General features: G+C 43.6%; 1 protein-coding gene across 3 annotated transcripts in view; it reads left to right on the forward strand.

Moving 5' to 3' along the window:
- The first annotated feature begins 3,418 nt into the window (after positions 1-3,418).
- cdh4 (cadherin 4, type 1, R-cadherin (retinal)) overlaps positions 3,419-17,745 on the forward strand; it is a 200,982-nt gene continuing 186,655 nt past the window's right edge. For all 3 annotated transcript variants that reach the window (XM_056605501.1, XM_056605502.1, XM_056605503.1), the window contains exons 1-2: positions 3,419-3,671; positions 4,935-5,046. In XM_056605501.1, the coding sequence (XP_056461476.1) occupies positions 3,594-3,671; positions 4,935-5,046 (190 nt within the window). In that variant the 5' untranslated portion in view covers positions 3,419-3,593. The remainder of the gene's footprint in view (positions 3,672-4,934; positions 5,047-17,745) is intronic.

Here is a 17,745-nt window from a genome sequence, read left to right on the forward strand (position 1 = left end):
GTCCCCCAGTGCGTCCTTGGGTCCCATTTAATTTGCCTTCATTTAGAATTTATCTATTTATTCAGAAGACATTTTCTTGGTACCCTGCTCTGGCGTGCGTTATTCCTTGGTAAACGTCCTAAAATGTATAGGTGTCAGTTTATACTCTAAAGATTTGGTTGTAATCCACACCTAGTGATGACAGGTGTTTTCTAAATGAATGGACAAGTGTGTTTGTGGGATTATGAGATTTTTATTAAAAACCAATCTCAACAATCCCACTCTTTTTTTTCTTTGTACAGACACAAATGAATCGGTCTCCGGGTATTATTTTCTTCCGGCCATATTATTAGGTTGCATGTTTTGGTCTCGTAGCTTGTCAAAGTAATTTGCGTGCCATGTTGCTGTGGTCGCAAGGGTTGCATCATCAGTCACAGGGAGCTAGGGGAGGGGTGTCACGTGTGAGTCATGGAAAACAAACGCACCCTCAGACCCACCACAGAGTTCAGACCTTGAAGTGTAAACCCGCCGAAGAGTAATAATACATTACAAAAAAGAATAGGGGTTACCATGGTAGCGCAGATCAAATCAATAGATCAAATCATATCCTTCATTAGTATTGCAATGACGCAAATAGTTTTAGCTTGCAGGTCGTATGATTAACTCCAATGATTCAGGCACCTGCTTTGAAAGCTGGTTGAAATTCAGTAGGTTGTATTAATAATAGCAATATATTGCATTCATCTGCATGAATGGAAGGTAAGTTACGAATAAATGCACATAACATTAGTCGAACCGCACAACCGGTTGGCCTGTGGTAGGATAGTTTTGCCTCCACAACGTCTTCCAAATGTGTTTCATCTTTATTCCTGCGAATATACCAACCATGTAAGAGGAGAAGAGAGACAGGTATAGGAAACAGAGATTGACAGAATTTAGATTCTTTCCATAATACGAAGAAGCAACGTCATTCCACCAGCATGAGCGGGAAGGGAACAGAAATCCAATCCAGCATTTATCCTTCTTCTACACTAATACTGTATTCCCTCCTCAAAATAACTATTCGGTATGAAAAAATATGTAATAATTCATCCTGGCCTCAAACCAATTCTATTTAGTCTCCTTGAATCACATTTTTTGCAGGAAAATGCTCAACACTCCAGCAGAATAATATTAAAAGCTTCCATAACTGATGAGTGTAACTCCCAAGCATGTGCAGACTAATATTAGGTTCAATATGGTGCTCTTCACTATCATAATCAAGATATTTATATTTACAAACATGATGTGATGTAGTTTCCAGAGAGGCTTCTATTATCCTCTGCATGCTCACATCAGGTGTGCACCGCTAATAAACTATGGAGGCATTTCATTTACAGGGCCACCCAGTGAGGTCGTATTGTGGGCGTGTAATGGTCCTCAATATCCATCAGAGGTATTTTTGTTTTTATATTTAGGGAGCTTATTAATCATTCTTCATTTAGATCAAATTAAAAGCCAGAGCGGCATGTGGGAAGCTCTCTGGAAATAGGAAGAGGTCATGCCACTGCAGCTACCTCTATAACAGGGCACATCAAAGTAGGCGCTTCTTCCTCAGTTGTTGATGTAGGAATGCACTACAACAGTTCTTCTTGATTCAGATTCATTACTTTATCGGCTATCAAAAGCTTTGACAGAAAATCATTTTGAGACACACGTGCCTCACACTATAAAAACAATTAACCTATATGACAACAGTAAAATACAACAATTTACATAAGGGTGAAAGATAAAAATAAATTGGAGTGTGTCCGAGTGGGATGTGGGTGCAGGTTTCGAGGTAAATACATTTTTAATTGCAAATGTAGGCAGTTGGAACAAAATAAGGTGATATTTTTTAAAGTTCATCTTTTTGGCCAGTGGGACTATGTTCCGGCGACTATGGAAGAAGCTGAACTTAACTTTACACAGTTAAAAATATATATAATGTACACAAATATTATATAAAAGATATAATATTCCCAACCCGCCCACTCCCCGAAATCCACTCAACAAAATAATTACAATAATCATGAAATAGATCAAAATGCGGAGGCCCCATACTGACTGTTTCATATCATGGGTTTCATGGCATTCACCTCACATTCACATGCATTACTTCTCTCGAGTTTTTATGCAGAGGCAGGCGAGATGAAGCACAGAAATCAGGGACATATTTACTGGGCCTACTTTAAAGCTTGCCATATTCAGCCCACACAGACCTCGGCAGTAGCAGGAGCTTGAACCCCTCTCTCCTCTCGTCTCCCCGCTTCCTGCCAACAGGTTGCCACATCTGGGAGATGGGAGTCGCAATGAGAGAGCACAGTTTCGAAGCCCAGCAATCCATTATAGTGTGTCTTGTGTTGTGCGTGTGTGCCAGAGTGTTTGGCCCTGTGTGAGTTTGGAGGGGATTTGTTGCTAGATATATAAATACATAAATAAATATTCGTATCACAACGAACAACCTGGCACTGAGCGCTTCAATACAATTAAATCCGCTGTATGCGTTGCATTAAACTGCTGGGTCATTTTGCCTGCCAAATAATATACCCCAAAACAAATAATGAAGGATATATTTTGATTTTGTATCCACAAAGCCCAATTATAAGTAGTCATAGAGGTCTGTTGAATGAGATGAAAACTAAGAAAGACCAAAGCACTGTCAGATACAGGGACAGACAACGGGAGAATGATTGACACCAGCATACTGTCATATTCCTTTTGATGGGAGTAAATTGTCGCAACCCGTCAGATATAAAAATTCAGTCACTCATGATCTGGAGCCTCTAAATGTCAGCATTATTAAATTGTAGAGCCATCTAAGCCATGGCTCCACAACTTATATAGTGCCTTGTTACCCCATGTTAGTGCTTCAAACATTAATTTGATGTCATCGTAACATCCCATGCTACCTTGATGCTATGCAGTATTACTGCATCCCTGACATATCAAATAAAATGTATACAGCGGATGATAGCAGAATGGCAACTGGTGTGGGAAATAGACTCCAGTTGGTTGATGGGCAAAAGAAACAATTCAGAATGTCGTTTATCACTCAATATAATATACATCTCCCCCTGGGCCATCTTGAGACACAATATGAATCTAAATAGCCTGGAAAATGCATCTTCAGACGGTTTAAGGTTAAGGTTTTGCAAAGTGTGCATATGTATATAGATATATATCTATATCTATATATATATATATATATAGGCTATATATGCTATATAGGCTATATCATCACAGTTGGTAATTTAAAAAGCTCCCAGTGTGATAACAGTGCAATGGGTGGGGTTGTAGAGAAGTATCCAGCCAATAGGCACGATGCTCTTTTCCACAGAGCCCAGCCAATGGGCACGGGGCTCTCTTTCCCAGTGCCCAGCATCTCGGTCTAAGCGGCACTTTTGCGCTAGTCAACCAGGGACACTTCTACCCAGACAGTTACTCCTGGTGCTGCTCTGCCCAACTCTGTTTCTTCAGAAGAGGGCTTCGGAATTACTACTACCACTACTACTACTACCACTACTACTACTATTACGACTACTACTATTACTAGCTGGTGCTGAAGAACTCCTCTCGGTCGTCTCTTACCGTTGATGACATCCGAATCTGTGAAGATGAATATCGGCTTCGTTGCTCTATTGACGTGCACGTTACTTGTTGGTTCAACCCTGGTAAGATTATTTCACTGTTTTAATTTAGCCAAAAGAATACAGCGGAGGCGATAACTGCTGCTGTGGAGGACTGCCCGGTGCATCCCGAAGTGACGGGGAAGGGGAAAGTATTCCCCTGCAGCCCTGCGATGAACGCTGCCTTCAATTGTGCCTGTGATCATGCGACGTGCGATTTAACATACGGTTTAATTTCCATGCAAATTATGTTGTGCCCTGGGAATGATGATGATGAACCACCCTTTTATATTGTTAGTCTTAACTGCGGTCCTTTATTGCAGAGGATGGAGTTGATGCTTTCTGGTCGTTTTAGCGGCTATAAACTTGTCGTTTTCGAACTGCCTGTTTTTCATTAAAGATTGAGCTTGGACACTATAGGCAACCTCAGCAACGCACATTTTCACCCAAATGTCTTGATCTCTAGAAAAAAAAAATATTAAGCCTGAAATTGAAACTCCTTATGTTGCTGTTGCTTGTCCTAAGATATTGCAAAAATATTTACGATAGCCTTTGCATTGGATACAACTATCGATGTCTTGACTCATAAATTATCTGACATCAGATCGATCACACAAACAGAAGGGCTACACCACATAATGCCTATGTTGCAAGTTCTGCAGAATCGGGGTACAATTTAGGCAACAAATCGTCATTTTATTCAGAACTAATTGAACAACTCGTGTGTTAAATTGAAATGATCTCTAATTGATCGTTGTGATGCTTTGGTTTCATGTGCGTGGAAAAATAAAATTGGCCCCCTGTTGGTCTTGGTTAGGCTGCCTTTTAGCATAACAGTAATCAACCCTTTCAATAGTATTCTATAATAGGAATTGAATTGCCTGATCCCTTGACGACATTTTGCCTTTGTCTCTTTGATGCACAATACTGCAGCAGCTCTCCCTTCACATATCATCATTGTCAATATATTATCACCAACATAATTATGCCATCATTACTCTATATCATTGGTGTCATCAGCACTCCAACCTCCCTATCAAAGGTTAAACTTTTACACTGCAACCCCTACCCCAGACCAATCTGCACTATACACAGCAATTATTTAAAACAGGTGTCCAGCCTAGAGATTCAAACCTGTGCCGGTCCCAGGCCACACAGGGCTGTCAATGAAAACGATCCAGGTAGCGGCAGATCTGAAGGGACGGCCAGAGCCGGTTCTCAACAGACATGAGCCTGCTGCCACCCTTCAGCCAAAAGTCAATTTGCCAATCCTTGATGCCCAACTTGTTTGTTTTTTCTCATCCTTAGGGGACTAAGCTAGGCCAGCCGCCCAAACCCCCCTGCAAACCGGGCTTCTCCCAGAACTTCTACACAGTGATTGTCTCAAGGGATATACTGCGTGGCCAAAGCATTCTTAAAGGTAAGTCCCCCACCGCCGTTTAGATCCCTCCTTTTATTGACTGAGCGATTTCTTTTTTTTTTTTTTTTCGTTCTTCCTTCCTCTCTCTGGCCCAAATGGATTCCCCAACCTCGACCGCGTGATTGAGTGCGTGAGTGCGTGTGTGGACGAGGTGGGGCGGATGGAATGTGCAGGCACATATATTATGCCGAGACTCTCCATCACTCCTTTAAGAAGGTCGGATCACGCGCGGGCAACATAAACAGCTCATCCCGGAGCACAAGCCTCCACATATAGCCAGGCAAGGCAAGCCCCAAGTAGGGGAGTGCAGCTCGGATAAATCCTGCAAAGATTGAACCTGTGGTGTGATGTGTGCATAATGCACTCCTGCCTAAATTATGAGCGGGGAAGTAATATTAATGGTGCATGGGGTTTAATTGATGAAGCACCTCCTGAATGACTCGGCCTTAAAATTTTGCATATTTCCCATTTTGATGGATTCAATCAGATGTCGGCTAAGAGCAGAGGAATTTAAATTAGCAATCTGTCTCCTGCTGTGCATGTTTGCTGTCTGAAGGCTCAGTATTTTATTCTATCCTCGGTGTAATTCGTTTTCTGGAGAGTTTTTTTCTTTGTATATTTTTAGAGGAATTCAATTCTCTTTTCATTCGCTCCATTTCATTTCAGTGAACGCCGTGACATTATTGAAAAGCATTTTCTCCTGCAAAATGAAAATGCGCAGTATGTTATTTTTGGTAAACCTCTCTCTAACTGTTGAAAGGCTTTCAGTGAATGTCAATACATGATTTGGTTTGCCTAGGAAATGGATTTGTGAGTACTTGAGAGTACTTAAGCATAAAGCTGACCCACAATACTTGTTTTTTACTGTATGCTATTAACAGACCTGCAGACCACATCTTCCAAACCTTTCCTATTATTGGAAGGTAGTGCAATACTAAAACATAAACTTCCCAGCCTTAATTAAAGACCAAGTGCTAGGCCTATCATACCCAACTCAAATATTTGTGACCTTTTATGAACAGTAGAAGTTTCCACTGCTGTGGATGAGGGACCCATGGGCTCAGAAGAGAAGCCTAACATTTAGGTTGGTACATATTGTCGCACATTTTGTCTACTCATGGCAGTTACTCATGCGTTGGGGAGCGCCAACGCGGCAGAGTGCAATAAGCTTAGCCCTCCCCTGACACTCCCGCTTTTACAGCCAAATATTTGTCTATTGTTATGTGAAATGTTATTTGCCAGAAGGAAATGGCGTTCCCATTGAGCGTTTCCGGCTGTGCAAAAAAATGGCCGTTTCCAGTTGTGCAAAAAAAGGCAGCAATCGAGTTATTCTGGAGGTTATTTTGTTGTTTTGGAGGCTGACAAGGACGGTGGAGCTGGTCAACGGGGAGGAGGAGCGCCGGAGGGGGCCTGAGAGTGAGGTGCTGTTGGGTGGTGGGAGGGGTGGTTCAAGGTTTTTATCTCTTTTAAAATGGGCTAGGATGTCCTCACTGGCGCCAGACAGACCAAATGTTGACAGAGTAGATAAATTGATATTGATACTTTTGGTTAGTTTTGGACCGAAAATGACCTAATCGCAGAAGCTCTTCGTTCATATTGTTCAGAAACGATCTATCTTTTATGTCACCCCCTTCCTTCCACTTCTACGCCGGGATTCGACCTTTGCTTAACACTGGTCTATTGTGTGCACAAATCCTACAAAGTATCCTGTTTATCTTGAATAAGTAACGATTCACTACACTGTGAATGTTCTGTTCAGCTCAGATAGCAAGCAAACATCTCGCTATAACAAGCATCCTTGGACTAGTTGATTTCGTCTGCAACCAAGTTAAAGGGACTCACCTGGTTGAGCCGAACCAGGGTTCAACCACAAACAGACCAAACACTGTGCCTATGCTTCACCAATCTCCGGAGACCTCAGAATGTACCAGTCTTTGTTTGGTTCATGATGTACATCATCCAGATGCACAACAGACTCAGCCACGCCTCCCTGACGCTCACTTGAGTCCTCCCATAGTGTCTCTTCTCTGTTAAAAATATTCAATGCCGTAGCCTACAGCAATCGGTCCATCGAGCTAGCCCCTCAAAGGGATTTAGGCCCGACCGCATAGCTTTAGTCCTCCTGCTATGATTAATGGGCATTGGGGAGTCTGACTGAAGCTGTGGTTTCTGTACAGTAGGACGCCATGCAGGAGGCAGTCTTTTACGACCCACAGCCGTTGCGTGGATAACCCAAAACTGTCAAATTTTTCCTCCAGCAAACAAATGGGTATTGGGAGGGGGTGGTAAGGATGCACAGCAGGGGTTTGGTGGGGGGGGGGGGGGGGTGGGTGGGGTAGGAGGGGTTCTGGATGGCAGGGGCCCCCAGACGGGACCGTTCCGTCCCATAGGACCGACGGGGTGCGGTGCGGGCACAAGACCAAAGACGTCTGGCTCAGCAGGTGCAAGGCTGCAGCACACGGATTGTGCTTTCAGGCAACAAAACAATGTACACCATTCAGGAACAAGGGCCATTTGTTGTTGCTGTAAAAGAGGGACACTGTGGGTTGTTTTGTCCTCTGATTACTCTAATGGAGTGTGGGCGGCTTGCGTCAGTTAATACAAAACATAATTGATACGTCCCTTTCATTAACCGAGACCTGTTAATGGATTATGCAAAAGAAGTGTATTTCCCCACAGAAATGGCGCGATAACAATATTTAGCCTAAAACGCAGTCTTGTGTGCACCGCTCCCAACTTGTTCTCTTTCTCTCCTCCTTGCGTGTCACTCAGTACGCTGTCCGCAGCTTCCCTCCAGTCCCTCAGAGAGCTGCTGTGCGCGGCTTAAGCGTTTCCCAATGAATAGCCCCATGAATGGGCTCATGTTCCTGAGGAAGGTGGTTTCCGAAGCCAGGAGGCGGCTACAGCGGGATTCTATGGTATAGACACAACCAGACGCAGAGGCTCTTGGTCCGGGCAGAATCCCCCACTGGGGCCTGATAAGCCATGAAAGGAAATATTACAGTGCTTGCACATTTCTATGTAAACTGTCACCACGCTCGTGGAGAAGAGATACCTGGAAATTGTGCCGCTTGAGAGGGGAGAGAGTGGGGTTGGGGGGGGGGGGGGGTCTTCCGCCCCAAAAGGAAAAAAGGGAAGTAGTGGAGGATTTGAGCTATATGCCTACTTGCGGATCACAGCTCCTTAAGTTGCTGTCGGCGCATACTTAAAGAGACAGCCCTGATGAGTGTTGGCCTCTGACCCTGTGTCTGTACTGAACGCAGGGGAAAGAAGGGGGACATGGCAGCCTGTGGTGGGTGAACACCGCACTGCAGCTTTATGATCCTGCAACAGAAGGAAAATACTTTAAAGTACGTATCATAGAATTTCTTCTCATCATTTTGGCAGAAAAATATTTTTCAGCAAGGCGGCAATGGATTTTGATATGGCAGTTCGTTTTTTCTCCTTTGACTGTGAAGACCAAAAAAAAAAAAAGATTATAATGTTGTCTGCAGGTGCAGGCACAACAATAGAAATGTCAGCTACTTGCCCAACCAAAAAATCTGAAGAAATTCAGCCTGACCAGAAATATATGCTATGCTCTGTTACCTTGGACCCCGTCTGCTCTTTCAAAAAGAATGAGCTTGTTTTTGATATCCAAACTGCGTTTGTTCTTGAACCTTTGCCCTCTGAAAGTATAATACTGAAGAATCGGATACCTTTCAGCCACTGCAAGCACATGCTCTTACGCTGCTTGGGGCATATTTCTTATTGAGTCTTTCAGGGGCTTCTCCTTATTTGGTCCAAGAAAGGTGCATTCGCTAGACTTAACCAAATATTAATCAATGTACTTTAATCTTCAAAGACATGAGTATTTCTCGCTCAGGCATATTCAGGATGACACGGAGTTGAACTCAAACGCTCCTGTGGAATGACTCGAACGCGACCCCAATTAGACATCACTTGGGAAATTGGACGTAGAGCCGGATCTGCTCTAAAAACAGCAGCGTTGTCCAGAACGACAGCCTCAACAACCCCTTATACCCAATACGACAAGGCCTCTCTAAGTACGTCCACAACCGGGGAGCAGGGAAGTGGGGGAGGGGGGGCGGGGGGGATTACGTTCTTGGCCGTTTGATAAGCAGGATGCCATTTCCGCTGTGACTCGCTAACATCTCTCTTGTCCTCGGGAGAGTCTTTCATCTCTGTCAGCGGGGCCGGCGGGCTGCGGCCCGTTGATAGAATACAGGTACGCTGGATCGGCCACATTATTTCTCTTTATCTACGCTGCCTCCTTACCCCCGCCGCCGCCACGCTCCCGCGTGCCTCAAACTACCCCCACAACATGACGTACATCTATGGAGCCCGTTTCATCAAACAACCGTCACCCAACCCAGCGCAGCATGGCGAAAGCCCCATGCTTTTCATCCTGTTATGCTGCCCTAGCCCCTCAGAATGCAGTGGGGGGGGGTTTAAAGGGGCAGGTGTTATTCCGTCGGACAGGAAATGGGAAAAATACGACCTGTCTGCAGCAGGATCATCTGAGCATGTTTGATCAGTCACAGTTAAAGGATAACCAACTCAGTGCCTTCTCATGTCATCCTAGCATTAGCATCAGTCCGGGAGTTGGACTAGGAGGCAGCAGCCTTCCTATTTCCCCATGAGGAGGTTGAACAAGAAGAGCTTGACTCCTACGTGTTGGCAGGCATTAGTGCTCTCGTCTTCTTGCTAAACTTTCCTCTCCTCCTCTATTCTAGTCTCTGAGACACAGCCGTGAGCTATTGTAAGGAGGTACACTCTGATCCCATTATTATACTACTACTAAAAAGGTTAGGTGGGTACGTTTGAATTATCCAGACAAAATAGAGGTGAGGGAAAGGTGCCCTGAATTGTGACCTCCAAACACAGGTAATCATGATATTATCAGCCGACAGATTGGATCTCCAGATGCCAGCGGCTGCAGGTTAGATAATACACCATCCAGGGTAGGGAACCGAGAGGAATCCATAGGGAGGAATAGTGTAGCGGGGGAAACAGGTGCTGGTTGTGGGTATAGTGGAGCTACACACTGGTGCCCACAACAAAACCAATTCAGGAAGCGTTGTGTATTTATTATTGAACTCAACCCAAAAAGAAAGAGTATGCCCTGTAATGACATGGCACATGGGAGAAAGTTAGCCTGAGGCTATTTTGCCAATCATCTTATTCTTTTGGGGGAAATTAAATCTTGCACAACCAGGTGGAATTGCATCTACTGGGAGCAAACCTGATTAAATTAAATGTAGGAATGGAAATTAGAATGGTCATAAAATCAAATAAATACACAAAAAATATATGAAAGGCATATCTACCATTTCCTTTTAGACATGTTTTAACTGACTACCCTCTCTCCAAATCCATTTGTGATAGAAGTCTGGCCGTCCTTTGTAGCTGTCTTAAAGGGACTTTATTATCAGGAGACCTTTTCCCTGTGAGACCTCTGTTTGACCTGTTCTCCTGGCATGGAACCCGGCATCTACTACTTCATTAATAAGCATTCTGGCCTTTAAGATGTAGCGTATATATGTATCTGATTTATGGTTTATTTTTCTAATAATATGGTTCAGGTGCTGTTGGTCATTGTATGAAAAGTGTGCACCAGGGGACGGTACGCAGACAATGATACTACTTTACATTTTTGTATTGTGATTACTGCTGAACACAATATTCAGATTGAAACAATATTCAAAACATTAAAATGGGCTTTAATCATGTGCTGTCGTTCTGCAGAAGCTGTACAGGACACATCTTATCTCATTTATATTTATGGGAAAAGCTAACAACAGAAAAGCCTAGTGCCAATTGCCATGCTGTGTTCGCTATTTGACTTTTCACTTGCCTTCTCATTTCAATTTCATTAGGCTTTGTTTGTTCTCCCAGTTGTGCACATTAAGTGGTCATTTACATTTAGATTTTTTGTTTGGTAATAATCCATGATTCCATGAATAGACCAGATGACAATTTCTAAGAACATAACGCATACTTCTTTAACAACAAGGACTTTAGCTTTGAAAGTAACTCGTCACTCATCTACAGTACAGAGCACACATCTGCTTTCTACCTCATTATACCTGAACCTGATTAATAAAAAACACCTGAGCATATGTCCAGCAAATAATATTCAATCATTCAGCAGACATTTAGCCATGGTGATTTTTCCAGTGGAATACTTTTAGATATAAGCAGTCAGGTTGGTTTGGGCCTCTTCATCAAGGATGCCTTCAGGAAAACTAAAGTCTTTGGTGGTTCGAACCAAGGCTCTTTCGGCTTGGAGTCAAACACCCTAACCAGTGACTTTATTATATAGACTCTAATAAACTGGAGAACACATATTTTATGTTGATTATGGCTATAATAGGCTCTGCTTTGAATGGAGGTCCCCTAGCACTGCATTAGGGTTCTGATGCAGTCATAGGGGCAGCACCAACCTGAATATTTGTAAGGGAACCTTGGCTCAGTGACCCAGGGTTCTTTCACCTCACACGCTGTACCTTCCCGGTCTGTGTTCCCTCTCATCGTTACTTTAAATACCAACAATGATTCAGCACTCCACAGGAACCTGTGACCCTATTCAAAAACATTGTCAATGGGGGAGTGATTGAGGAGCGTCCATGATGTTGAGTTGCAAGACTAGATTCCAGAAATGGTTTAAAAAAAAAAAAAAAAAGGTTTCAATGGGGGTTTTGTCTTCTTCCGAAAAATGATATTTACCAGGGATTTTGCAGATGACCTCGAGTTCTGGCAAGGCTTCATGCGGGGACATTGTAACGACAGGACAATGAGTTCGTGAACAACGTCTTTCTCTGTCCGTAGAGATGACGAGGATTGCGGGGGCCCACTTTCATCTTTCCGCTCGTTTTCTTCTTTCAAAGAAGGATGAAGAGCTGAGGGTAGAGCGAGTAGAACAAGGAGAAGGGAAGAATCCAGAAGAATTAAAAAGAAAGCTTCTCTCTTGCTTTCACCCTTTATCACTTTCTTACCTGTGTTTTTCTGCTTTTTGTGCTTGGTTGATATGCACACACACACACACACACACACACACACACACACACACACACACACACACACACACACACACACACACACACACACACACACACACACACACACACACACACACACACACACACACACACACACACACACACACACACACAGGTGCATTAATATCATCCTTGGCACACAGATAACGCTCTCGTCTGACTTCCTGAACCTATTGGTCGTTCTTTCCTTCGCTCCGAGTGACTCATGCGTTTGCCTTCGTCGGTGCACTGCGTCAGAGACACGTGTTCTTTATCCCGTCGCCCGGCGCTGCTGCCAGTCACACACAACAGACTCCATAACCGCACACTTCCTGGCTACAGATGTCATCATGCTTAGCAAAGTGACGTTTAATTAGTGCCGTGAGGAGTCGTTTCATTCGCTGTTGCGCGATTCTACGTCCCCGTCCACTGACCCTCGCCCCCTCCCCCCGCCCCTTTGTTCCCCTTGAGCCAGGGATGGCGAGTCACACAAACAGCATCGCTCTTTATTCATGAGTTATGGCCAAACACTTTGACCTTGTGCTGCCTCTTGTACAACCCCACCCTTCCCCCCCCATAACCCCATCACCTTACCCCCAGCCCCCCCCCCCGCCAAACTCATCCCAGACCCCCAGCACCTACCCTCACGACACTCCACAGCCATGGCTGAAATCACCCAACGCAATCAAAATGATTTACACCTACGGCTTGACTCTTGGCGTCCAGTCCCTCGGAACTGTGGCTAAATGCATCTCCAGTTTGGTCAGTGAGTGAACTCTGTTCGGCTATCGCTCCGACTGCAGGCTACGCTCCTCTGTCTTCCTAATTAAAGGGAGCTCTGCAGCCAAGAAGCCCTTTCTGTTCTACATGCTCTAATATTGGAATGGTCCCTTAACCACAGAAGGGGGGTTGTGGCGCTTCTACGTGTTTTGTCCTTTGGACTTATTCAACCATGGGATTTCTATTGAGTTAGCTTGTTAGTCGGACAAAGTCCCTAGTTCACTTACTCTGCTCAAGCATAAACATGTTGATATATACCCAAGTGACATAATTACAAATGCACACGCAGTCGCGCAAATCGACGCGCACGCCACACACACACACACACACACCCACACCCACACACACACACACACACACACACACACACACACACACACACACACACACACACACACACACACTTGCAAGAGAGTTGTGCCTGTTTGAGAAAAATGTACTTTCCTCTGTGAATGTCTGAAATGGAAAGTGTGTTATCTTGCGTGTTGTTTGTGTGCGTGTGTGTGTGCGCGTAGGCAGAGTTCCATCCAGAGGGTGATTATTCTAAATGGAGAAATTAAAGGATTACAAAGCAGCCTAGTAATCCAGCTGTCAATCCCATGGCTCATTAAGAAGCAAAGGATACGCTTAGGAGAGAGAACAGAGAGAGAAACTGAGAGACAAAGATAGAGAGAGGACGATAGAGAACAGGCTCCATGAGGAGAGAGAGAGGCAGAGAGAGGGATATGAGGAGAGAGAGAGGGTAAGGGGCAATGCGGAGGAGTTGAAGAGAGACCAGTGCACACAGAGATGGGCTCCTGGATGGTTTCAGGGGCATGTTTATTCAAGCTTTCGTTGACTCGTATTGCTTGTATTTATGTTCTTAGGTAATAATGTCTGGCTATCATAATGCACAACCTTGACATGGAGGGCATTGCATATGAATAAACAGCTAGGATAAGGGGAATCTACTTCTTAACACCTTTCCTGTGCTTATTATTTCTTCCCTAGTTCATTCATTGTTAATTATTTGTAACAAAACTGAAAAAATTTGAAAGTAGGACACAGTATTGAGTTTGTTTTTGTAAAATCCTTTAAGTCTGAAGGCTGGATATTTGATATCCTTTTGTACGACACTTCCTTTGTGTTTCGTCATGATCTCAAACAGAGTCATGACATGGCAGAAAGATGGCACATCATGAAGTGATAATTTCTCTGTAGCGTCGTCGTATAGTGAAGTCCGGTTTGGCCATGACTTACTATTTGCCGAAATAATTTAATCATTCCTAATGTGTGACAGGAATAAATGTGGTCTTAACATCAGTATACAACGTTGAAAATAGCTATTTCTCCTTCAATGAGTTAAACCATCTAAAACAGATGGGCCATTCCAGATGGGTAGCCAATTACTAAATAGATAACATATGATGGATTTACCAATATGTTTTTTGTCACACATTACGTTTTGTTTGGCTTAGAGGCACATATAGGATACGTGCTATGAAAAGAGGACACCATCAGAAACACAAATCCAGTTAGTGATGGAGGAAAACTGCATTGCCTTTAGCTGTGGAGCTGTTTTGGCCTAATTCTCTTGATTCATTGTATTCTGGATACAAAGTAGGTCCAAACAAACACTGTGACTTGTGGTTGCCTACTACTGGATGATTTCATAAGTTGCTTCTTCTGGCTCAATATTCTTGTGTCACACACAGCCACTCTGAAGTGACAGTATGTACAGTAGTATCACGCTGTCTCTTTGTGTGATTCTGTTGACATGATCTCCTTTAAAGGGGCAGTGAATCTTTTCAGAGGAACTTCGTCGTGACCTTCAAGGGAGCCCGACGACAAGGTGTGTGTGGCTGTGTGGAGCTCCGTCTGGCCAGCGGTTGATTTTAATGTCCAATGTCTCGGACACTATGGGCCCTATTTTAACGGTCTGAAACGCAAGTGAGAAGCGCCAGAGTTAGCTTTGTGGGCGGTTCTATGGCGATGTTGCTATTTTACCAGCGCATAAATGACTCTAGCGCCCGGCACAAATGTAAAAAGGGTTGGTCTGAAGTAGCCTAATTACCCGTAGGTGTGGTTTGGGCGTAACTTGCAATAAACCAATGAGAGTGCCATCTCCCATCCCCTTTAAGAGCCATGAGCGCATTTGAATATGACAAGTTGATATTTTGACGTTCGTTTGCAGTCTCCGATGAGACAGATGCATGACCACAAGAATTTTAAACTTCAATTGGCTCAGTTCTTGGCCAAATAATGTGACCTAATTCACACATGGAATAGCGTTTTCTTCCACAACTTCAGAAACAAAATAAATTCAAATAAATTTCGGCAAAGAAAACTTAACACACATATGATATGCTGTAACTGTGGTTCTATTTAATGATATTATACGCAATACATTAACAAACATTGTTTCTTACCAGTTTTGTATGCATTATATTTATCGACATGTGTTCCTAATATGCATGTGTCCCCTGTTAACATACATTGCAATGGACTGTATTATGCGTTACGTGTTTAGTTTGCGTTTGTTTAAACAGATGGACGCACACACGCGCCCGCTTTTTCTTTAGTTCTTTTACACATACAAACACGCGCGCCCGCATTCATTCATTCTTTTTAACAATCACTCGCAGTAAAACAATATTTTCTCACGATCAAATCCTAAAAGTTATGGGCTTGTACATGATGTCTGTGTCAAGAAAATATGTTTGCTGTACGGTGTTTGCAGATGCATTGATTTAAAAGTTCAACTTATTACCGCTGTATCAGCTGTTCTTTCCCAAATAATTGACCAAGAATGTGTGGCTAGGTAGATGAGAGAAGCAAAGTGTATGCGGGAGGTGCACAAGCAACATTATGTATGCGCCCTTAAAATAGCATCTGAACAACGCGCCACTGACTTATGACTTATTTCCTGGTTTGTGGCGCAATTGTTTTCTGAAACTGCAAAATAGCACCAGGGAACGTGTGCCCCAGAACACGCCTCCTCCTTTCGCCAAACCGCCCCTTGGAGCGCAAGATCATTCCCTAATTTACAGGCGTGTGGAGGGAAAAGAACGCTCTTCACCAGTTGCCAACTAGCAGCGACCCATGCGTCAGTGTAGAAAGTAAATTGCGCCGGATACAAGATAGGGCCCATAACTGTAACGCCATTACGTGTCGCGCATTTCATGTACATCATTGCTCACTATAAACAACGATTTTTCTCAAAAAAAACAGCAAAAAGTTGGCGTTTGTCGTAACTATTGGGATAACTTCCCCCCCTCCTTCCAAGCACTCTCAGCCTCAGAGGATTTTCTTTTATTTCATTGTGCTCCCATTCGAGCTGAAAAAGGGTGAGTTAGGGTTACCTCGATTATAGCTTTGAATATTACTGTTGATTGTTCTTGCCTATTACCTAACATGGCATGACTACAGTTAGACTGAAAGAGACTTATAATTACCAAGTTAATTTAAACCGCTGCCACTTACTTTCATTGCGACTGCCTTTTACAGACAGGAGGTATTAAAAAGATGATATTTTGGCCAGGATTCAGCCTTCAGATTGAATATGCATACAGTTCCAGTCCACTGGCGAGCATCACATGCATGTATTAATAGAATACAAGGGTACTATTTAAACACTGCCTAATCTACAGACCTAATTGAATAACCACCTTCATTATCAGTCAGAGCATGCTTTGCATAAATCCATGATCCGTCCTCTCCCATGTGCTCATCGATTTCTCCCTCCCCACCTTCCTTCTCTGCTCTTCCACGGCAATCTCCGCATTTGCATCATTCTTTCTGTAACATCTCTTTTACACATTTGGCCAAAGGGACTTTTAAATATTGGTCCTTAATGAGCATGTCGGGGTTAGAATCCAGCCTGACTCGCATGCCCACAGGTGAACTGCAGACGCGGTGACGGGGAATCAAAAAGCCTTGCCACAAGATGATTTTGTTTGTTTTTCCTGTTATGTTTTGTCCGTCACACTTCTGAATACAATTCTCTGGCTCCAATCGAGCTGTCTACAGATTTAATACAAAGCCTCCCTTCTTGAGCGAGGGAGCGAAAAAAAAAAAGTGTGACAAACCAATGTCATCGCTTGATATAGAATTTTACCCCAATCTGTTTGGCAATCGCATACGCAAGCACAGACACAAAAATAAACACTCTCAAAGGCAAAACACACACACACACACACGCACACGCACACAAACACAAGTACACAAACAAGCGCATACATGCACACCTGAACACACATTTGTATTGGAGGAACCTAGATTTACACAGGTGCAGTGTTAGAATATGGAGTGTAGATATGTTACCTCGATGATCTAACTGCGGGTTTCCCTCTTATGGATCTCTGGGTGAGCTCAATTAAACAGTGGTGTTCAGAAACAAAGGATTTTCTAAGCCCTGCTGAAGCTTTTCCTTTCCCTCCCACTTGATTACTTCTCCATATGCGAGCAACTTGCCGGCATTCCGATCGAAAACATTGGCTGGCAGCACACACAAATCCACATGAAACATCATTACTATGCCAAAGTTTTCCCCGATCCTACTCCCTCCTCCTACGCCCACGAGTAAACGGAAGCAAACCAAAATGCCGGTTATTAGTCATGTTTTGCGTAGAAAAACAAGTGTTTTGTTGAACTGTGGTTAAGCTTTACACTTACACTTCCAATCTCTACCAAGCATAACGCCTGTCTTAGACATGTCGCTGCTTTCCATACAACAGCCCACGTAGGGGCAAAAAAAATTGGGGTGATGTAGCTGCTGTATGATTGAAATATAGGAGTCAATCAATACAACACTGCTCTTTATTTTGCTGGCGATGCACACCACAGTTGCATGCAGAAATATTGATCCCAATCTCAGAAGAATAACACTCTTTCTCTCTTG

Source organism: Gadus chalcogrammus, chromosome 13, assembly GCF_026213295.1.
Source record: "Gadus chalcogrammus isolate NIFS_2021 chromosome 13, NIFS_Gcha_1.0, whole genome shotgun sequence".
Classification (NCBI taxonomy): domain Eukaryota; kingdom Metazoa; phylum Chordata; class Actinopteri; order Gadiformes; family Gadidae; genus Gadus; species Gadus chalcogrammus.